Source organism: Halichoeres trimaculatus, unplaced genomic scaffold (genome assembly GCF_033239565.1).
Source record: "Halichoeres trimaculatus isolate MK-OKI-2021-1 unplaced genomic scaffold, fHalTri1.1 fHalTri1_scaffold_1, whole genome shotgun sequence".
Taxonomy (NCBI): Eukaryota; Metazoa; Chordata; class Actinopteri; order Labriformes; family Labridae; genus Halichoeres; species Halichoeres trimaculatus.
The window spans coordinates 33133562-33142387 of record NW_027437179.1 but is presented as its reverse complement, the minus strand read 5'-3'; the positions used below and the strand labels follow the sequence as shown (position 1 = coordinate 33142387).

The 8826-nt window shown below is 40.5% G+C and overlaps 1 protein-coding gene across 1 annotated transcript in view; it reads right to left on the bottom strand.

Moving 5' to 3' along the window:
* Positions 1-252: 252 nt before the first annotated feature.
* tafa3a (TAFA chemokine like family member 3a) overlaps positions 253-8826 on the bottom strand; it is a 138480-nt gene continuing 129906 nt past the window's right edge. Inside the window, exon 5 of the mRNA XM_074671618.1 lies at positions 253-1644. Coding sequence (XP_074527719.1) covers positions 1633-1644 — 12 coding nt within the window. The 3' untranslated portion in view covers positions 253-1632. The remainder of the gene's footprint in view (positions 1645-8826) is intronic.

The window sequence follows — 8826 nt, the reverse complement described above, 5'->3', positions numbered from 1 at the left end:
TTACCTCACCAGTAAAAAGTTGTAAAAAAGTTGGGAACAAAGACATTTTGTTTAAATCTGACCTCCATTTAATTCCAAAACAAACACACGCCTTGCTAAAAGTTGTTTACGACAGTGTGCATAAGACTCCAGGCCTGAAGGTGGCGAGGCAGTCTAATTAAAACAGATCCTCCTCATAGTATCTTTTAGAGATATTACTCCATAAGATCTTTCCTTCCTCCATTCAGTCTCGATCAACAGGGCTAAGTCAACACAATATGGATTGGCTATTTTGGTGCCTTTCCAAAGTTTTGGCAATGGGCGTTTCAACTTAATGAGCACTGCACCAACTTAAGGTGAGTTGCGTAGATGTCCAGTTTTTATATAATTTCTCTATAATCAGTGGCAACATTTATAAGCTACAATTTGAACAAAGATGCTCAGACTGGCTTTTACTTTTTTTTTGTTGTTGTATTAATAAGATGGAAGTTAGGGTCCCTCTCGGAGTGTTTACTGAATACAGACACTTCTCACACACCGTCTTTGGAGTCAAACCAAGCAAAGTCTTTGGATATAATCCAGAACCACACATCACAAATCCCTGGTTGTTATCATTGATATAACAAAATAAAAGTAGGAATGGGCAAAATTGAACTGAAGTGATGTTAGGGTGAGTCCGAGATTAACAGTTTCTTCTAGGAGTAAAGTCTCTGAGAAACAGTTTGTCTTCAAATGAACATGTTATTTTGTATTCTCTTAGTTTCACTTCAACAACTTTTTTTTAACTTGACCTGTAGCTTTCATCTAAAACTGTGATCTGATACACAAAGAGTATGAACACAGACTGCAAAAACCCTCATTTTTCCAAACACCAATTTCCATTTAGTTCAATTTATTGAGATAATATTGACATGTTTGTATCAATGATCGTCACCAGGCTTTGAAAACAACAAATACCATTAAAACATTTTGGCAGAACTCAGCTGTATTAACCCTCGGTGACTTTTAGCTGAACATCGTTACATAGTTTGTGGGTGTTATTGTTGTGGCGTCGTCTTTTGTCTTTAAAAAGAAGACATCCTAACAAACTCAAGAAAGCCAAAGACTTCAAAGTTTTTTTTTCTTCTTACCAACAAAAAAAGATAGATAAGAGATTTTTGCTTCATAAGGCTAAAAGGAATGAAAAAGCTTATGATCTCACTTGATCTTCAACACAGATATGCATCAAGAGTCCCGGGGCTCTTTGTGGCGAGAAAGTAACACAAAAGTTTCACATCACATGGTTTTGTTTTTAGGGTGATATTACTCTTTTCTGGTGTAATCCACAGTCTTTAAGTCAATAAATATCTTCATGGTTCTCAGAGTCTTTGAGTCAATAGGAACAAATCTATAATACAAAGAGAGATTTGGTGGGCAGTAGAGTTCAGCTACTGTTGATGCTGGATCTAAAGTCAGGAATCTTTTTTTTGGAAATGTCGTCTGAAAGTGAAGCTCCCTGCTCCTTTTTTTTCCATCTGTTCAAAGAAAAGTCTGTGGTTTTTATCCTCGTTGGTCCCTGGTTTCCACCAATCTTTTCAACATATAATATCCAAATGTCCCCTCAGAGAAACAACGCCAGGTCCCCAACAAGGTTATCTTGGGATGAGATGATGACTATCGTGTGACCTGGAGAGAAGAAGAGAGAAAAAAGAAAGCAGAAAGAGGAATCAGACAAAAATAGTTCAGACATGAATAGATGCAGCAGGAAAAAAAGGGATTTGAGTCACTACTGATGACAAAGAGTGGTACTACTCTCAGAACCAGAGCTGTGTGACAAGCAGCGTGACATAAAGCAGGAGAGGAAGAATTCAATTTGTGTTTTTATTACAGCTAAGGTATTTTAACAAAGACGGGAAGCGGTCATGATCAAATCTGAACAAGAATAAGTTTGATGTGATAAAAAATGGTCAAGAATTACACTTATTTAGCATACAGACCGATGCTCTGTTTTGTGGTGTGCCTCAAGGGACTTGACTGGGACCTATCTTATTCTTACTACATATTCCGACACTTTGCAATATAAACTTACAGTTCCATAACTGACCACTGTTATGCTAAAGTCATTTAATTAGGATCATTTTTCCCCTCTTAATCTCAGGTAGAGGTGCAACAATTTAATGGTGTGGTCAGAAAAAATAAATACAAAATAATCCCGAAATTAGTGATGAAATTATCACACATGTTTGTATTTAAGACAATTTTCTGGTGTTATTGAGGAGTGAGACATCTCACATCCTTTTGATCTTTCATGAGAGTAGTGCATATGACACAACAACAGGTAAACAAAAAATATTAAAAGAAAATCCAGACTCATCCCAACAGGGCAGTAAATCCCTGCACAGGGTATACTGTCCATACTATTCTGTATGGTTTTTAATATACCTTAAACCAGTTTTGCTGATGTGCTTTAACCATGAAGGGCACAGACTGACTGTGCTGTGGGGCACACAGAAGGCTGCTGCTACGCCACCCACGCACCTTTCCAATGCACAGCAGGGCCTCATGTCAACTGTGTTACCATCTCACTTACAGAACCAAGAGTTCTTATGTTACAATTCACAAAGGTATTCTGAACGTAGCTTGCGAGCTGTAGCTCCACTAAACAGCTGGGATGGAGAGGTGTCTACTATTTTAGGAGTTTTGTGGTTTTAGAACATATGACATCAATCAAAAAAGATGAATTGAAAAAAAGGATGAACATTTAGACCTGAGCCAACATGAAAAAGGCAGGTCGGGCAGAGGAAGGCAACACTTCTCTCCTGTGTACACATTCTTCTTGTGTGTCACAAGTCACTCCTTTTATTTTTAATTTATTTTATTTTATTTATCTATTTATTTTTTATTTTGTCCGAGCACACTTATGCTTCCAGGAGTTCTAAAGGGAAAAACTACCCGTTCAAATTTTCTGATGACACAGCATTGTTGTCTCTCTTTCAGGGTCAAGTGTCAGACCATGGAACAGCTCTGATTTAATTTTGTGGTGGGGTGACAATATTTTGGACTCAAATGTTTCAAAATGTGAAAACCAAGGAACTATTTTTTTATTTCAGACAAAAGTCAAAGGTGGCAGCCAAAGAGAGCATCACACATAGTAAAAATGTGGAGTTTATAAGGTTGTACAGATACCTGGGTGCATATTTGGACAACTAACTCAAATTTAATGTCACCACTGAAGCTATTTTAAAAAGGGGGCAACAGAGAATTCATGTTTTGATGAAACTGAACTCAGTTAGTCCTGTAACAATTTGTTATATTTAACAGACTTTGGTTGAGTCTCCATTATTTTTCTTTCATCCCTTTATTTTACAAGCTCTCTGTTAAAGAGAGAGTTCTGTTCAAAGATAATCAGTGTAAAAAAATTTTAACCAGCAGATCCTAAGAAAACCTCTTCTGGTCACTCACTCTTAGTGAATTCTGTTTGCTGCCTTCATTTCTTAACAACCTTTTCATCTTTTGTTTATTCTTTTATTAAAACTTAGTTTTGAGTTTGGGTGACTTTTTGTCTTCGGTGAGTCTTACTCATGCCTTTAACTCTGTGTCTAGGTAACTTTTTGCTTGTACGTCAAATTTTCGTTGTTCGTGTTTCTGTCTTTTGTGTATGAGCTGCTCCAGACTCATCGCCCAAAGGATGAATGAAGTTGTCTGCATCTGAATCTACACCATCCACCACTTTGTTTCTTTACACCTTAGCCCCTCCCAGCTGTTTAGCAGAGCTACAGCTTGCGAGCTAACACTCAGAATACTTTCCTTAATTATAACAAAACAACTATTGCAACTGTGAGTGAGGAGAGAACCATGACACCGCCTCAGTGTAAAAAAATATTATGATATAAATCTTTTCTCATACGGCCCAGCACTGCTAACATCCTCAGCTACCAGAACTCCAGAGAAGCAGTATCTTCAGCTCAAGCTCAAACAGCTATTAGCATTAAACTCAGGTACAGTGATTGTTTTGTGTATGTGTTGATTCATTCGTTGATCAGTCTCCTCAGCTCTACTTCCATCTGTGGCTTTGTCATTAAGCGCACTTGTTTTGTGCTGCGTGTTCAGCTCCAGCCTGTCTGTCAAAAGCCCAACAGGTTCAAGGTGTGTATATTCCCAGATGGCTTGTTTAGAATTCGAACATCTGTGGCGCTATACAGAAAAAAAAGTGAGAAGACAGTGCATAGCTCTCAGTCAGATGTAAAGTAATGTACATTGTGCTCAGTGATTCCCATGCAAACAGGAGGAATATTATTATTCATGATGGCGTACCGCCGGCATAAGTATTCTCAGACGTTTCCATGAATATTAATCCACAGACTGAAAGACTCAGTTTGTACTATTCTCACTTTAAGCCCAACTCTAAAAATACTCTGAGGTGAATGTTGTTCCTTGTCGGTTTGTCCTTTAAAAGTAGAACACGGTAACTTTTTGACATGCCCTCAGATGTACTCCAAACACACACACATACACTCACACACACAAACCAACTGAGCACAGGTGTTCATGTGAGAATATGAGGGAATTATTGTGATTAAATTCAGAGTCGACAGGGTTTCGCAAGATGATCCGACAACAGGTTTACCAAACACAATCACTCTTCCAGGCAGTGCGTTACTAAGAGTTTGTGGAAGTGTGATTTTACTGCTGCTTTGAGTTGAAACGCGTTGCTTGCTGTTCGGGGAGCCACAATTTAATTTTCACCTCCATGTGACAATCCTCAGGATTCCTGGGTGTGAGGGAGTGTATGAAAATGATTTGGTGATGCTACTGTTGCAGCAGCAGGCTGTAGACAAACAGTGGTGGGTGATATTATGCAAGGTTGTTTGGGTTCAGCATCATTGTGGGTCAACATTTCTAGAAAATGACTATGATATGTGTTTTTTTCTGGCAGCAACATTGTGAATCTACTATAGTGGCCCAAATTATAACACAGAGAAGACCAACAAGAACAATTAAGCTCTTTTTTAGGTCTGAAAGATATCCATTCTGCCTTTTCTACAAATACTCTGAAGTCGTAATTCTTCAGAGGACAGAAAATGTAAACTTCAGATACGATTGTCTCCCATTCCACAGGGATAAAAGAGTCATAGAAAAAACAACAAAGAAAGAGCAGAAGACCAGAAAGAGTAACCTTATTAAAGCAATTAGTTTGCTGCAGGGCTGTGGACGTCTCTGTGAGGGTTATCGAGAACAGAGAGCGGCTCTCCAGAGTTTGAGGCTTAAATTGCTCCAGGATGAAAGAGAACACTTGACTGGTCAGCTGTTGGTTCAAAGACATGACAAACAAACTAAAGCTCAACATTTGATGCAGAGCTACTGACTCCGACATGTGGGTACGTGTGTGTATCATTGCAACTTTGATAAAGGTATAAAAAGTTAAACTTTTCTTTGAATAGCATCAATCTTTACTTATTCATCAGGACTTTGATTCAGTGTATTATTTCTGGTGTCTATGCTCCTTTGAATTTGCAAATTGCACGGTCAGAGTCAGCCTCCAGCGATGTCTTAATGGGCCATAAAAACCGAATCAATCACCGATAGAGTTATTTAGCTCCTCTTTCAGGCTATTCATTGACTAAATGTCTCACGCCGTCTCGCAGCTCTTTGAATCAACACTGTTTTTGATTGAGGGAGTTAAGCTGGAAGCTATAATCTGACACACATGATTCAAAATACATGACATGAAATAAAAAGGAGAAATAAAAGTGAACAGCATAATTACTTTGTTTTGAGCTGAATTTCATTATAAAGCGTAGCAGGGTGGCGATACATACAGTGGTTCAGTAAATTTTAACACATTTCAACTGCGCCTTGGAAATCCATGTACCTCGGACAGCCATCCATCAGCAGCCGTCCACACACTCTGAACAAGCATCAAAGCACCTGTCAGGAGGAAAGGCTCAGTGGTTCTTTTGCCCTCTCCTCCTCTGATTGATAGGAAGTGAAAGCAGGAGCTGTTGGGGTTATAATTCCTGACATTACCAGCAGGACTATAAAACTGGCTGCTCCCGGACACGCAGAGAAAGAGGGAACAACTGCACTTGTCCTGGAGGAAGCCTGCAGGGTGTCAGGACTTCTGATTTATTGATGTGACTTCATCGTGAGGTGAAGCGACACCATCATTTTTTATCAACAGCAGCCACCGCCGCACATCAGAGAAGAAATTATTTATATGATGAAATAATGGAGGGCTGTGTAACCACCCAGAAAAACACAAAACAAAGTAAAACAAAACTAGAACTTTTTAAAAGATAAACCAGCCTTACAAAAATGTATCTACTGAATGCAGAGCATTTAACAAAGATGAGGACACAAGACTTAAAATTATGTAAGAAAAAGATGCTAGTAGAATTACATGTAAAGAGATAAGATTTCTTTCAAAAGTTTGGCGAGAAGTGAACAAAACACCTTGTTTATTTTGTTTTTTTTGGTCAAAATTAACAATGAGGGCTGCACAATGGTGCAACAATTAGTGCTGCAGCCTCACAGCAAGAAGGTCACTGGTTCAATTCCCAGCTTGGTGGGCCTTTCTGTGTGGAGCTTGCATGTTCTCCTCATGCATGCGTGGGTTTTCTCTGGATACCAGCTTTCTCCCACAGTCCAAAAATATTCTCATCAGGTTAATTGGTCACTCTAAATTGTCTGTTGGTGTGAGTGTGTGAGTGAATGGTTGTCTGTCTCTGTGTCAGCCCTGTGATTGACTGGCAAGAAGTCCAGGGGGTACCCCTCTCACCCAATGACAGCTGAGATAGGCTCCCCCGCGACCCTGCACAGGATAAGTGGTTAAGAAAATGAATTAATGAATTAATGAACAATGAGAAAACTCGACCAAAAACAGGATGATCAGGACAAATCTGACAGACCTTCCTTACAATAACTGAAAAGGTTCTGGGTCTGAATTAGGGATGTCCCAATCTGATACACTGATCAGTATCGGTGCCCGATATGGCTGTTTTTGGAGGATCAGATGGTATCGGGTTTTCGCAACATGACCAGGACCAATTAAGTTTCATATATTTTCAGCACTTTGCAGCTGCTGTAAATTACACCACACTGCAAACATGTCATCAGTGTGGGAAAAGCTTTGAAAAGCATTGGTAAAAGAGCAGCATCTAGAGGAGGTGATTCTTAATGAATTCACCTGGATGTTCCTAAAAGCTGCATGTTATTTACAAGCCTTTTTCAGGACCAATGTTAAAAACTGCTGCATTAAGGGAAAAGGCATTGGATTTTATTACAATTCAGTCTTTGAAAAGCAATGCAGCATCAACATTTTGCAACATTTGTAAATGGAGTGTTCCTCAAGAGGTACCAACAGGGCTCACTTTAACACAACAAATATGAAAATCACCCAACGGAGTACAGGATTTATCAGGGAAAGGTATTGGGACATCCCATAGACTGCAAAAAAAATGGACAGCCGCTTGCTCGGCTCAAAGTGAGGTCTCCACAAAAACTGCTCCCCCTGGTGGCTGGCTGCAGTATAGGTTAAAAAATCTGACTTTCCAGCCATCCCAGATGGGCTGTGGTCAAACTTTATCAAATTAATACACCTCGTAGAAATTTTTCTTATGTCTGATTGTTGTGGTGACGGGGGTATTTTGGCTTCAAAATCGTACAATGGTAAATGGAGGACTCTTGTACAGTCTGTGGACATCCCTAGTCTGAATCCTTCCTGCATGTCACTCTTCATTCTCATCCCCCTTCCTCCTCTATCCACTAGCCTTTCTTCTCCAACTATAGGCGCAAAGAGCCAAAAAAAATCTGGCATCACAAATTAAAATTAAGGAGCACATACTTGGACTGTGAGAGAAGGCTGGGGTAAACAGAAGGATTTCCTGCATGCAGGTGAAGGACATGCACACTGCAAACGGACATGCCTCTTGGGGGTTTGAACCAGAAACCCTGAAGTAATCAAACTAAAGCTATTCTATGCCTTTAACTGGAGAAGGTAGGACAGTGGATGGAGTGGGAAACAGGGTGAGAGAGGGAATGACATGCGGGAGACAGGCCACAGGTCGGACTCTAACCCAGGCCATGCGCTCGAGGGCAAACCTCACGGGGCGCGACCTGGACCACAAAGCCATCTGCACTCTGGCCTTAAGAAATTTATAACAAGCCATTGGATTGTAGTAAATCCAATGGCTTTTTCCTTCATGCAGCAGTTTTTAGCATTGGTCCTGAGAGGGCTTGTAAAGAACGTGCAACTTTCAAACATAAGCTCCTTGATTTAATAGGTCTGGGTTTAACTCAAATCTTACAAATCAAACTAAAAAGAATGTAAAATAAACAACATTCCAACTAACAACCCAAAACGTTTGAATTTTCAGGAACATTAAGGTGAATTTGTTAAGAACCACCTCCTCTAGAAGCTGCTCTTTCACCACTGTAACACCTGTAAGCCTGTTCCTGATCCTCAGCAGAGCCTTTATTTATTCCCCAGAATGATGTTAACAGTCCAGGAAGCTCGGGCACCGAGCCCTTCCAGCACACTCGGGCCATCCCTCGCTGGCTCTCTGTGGGAGGCAGCGAGGCCACGAGCATGGAGCGACCCCCGCTGACTCCCCAATCAAAAAGGAGTCGAGGTTCTGACGGGTTCTACTAGCCACCTGGACCCCTGCTTGTCTGTGCCTCTGTTTCTGCTTTCCTGTGGCTGTGCGAGAGGGCATGAATTATTAACCTGGCTAAAATAAAAAGCTCTGCTTCGTCCAGGCCTCCTGTAGACATGAATAATGGAAGAGGCGGCTCAACTACAGGCGTTTGGTGAGTCAAACACCGGGCCGTGATGGATGGCTAAGGGCCCACAGTGGCCCCCTCCTTTCT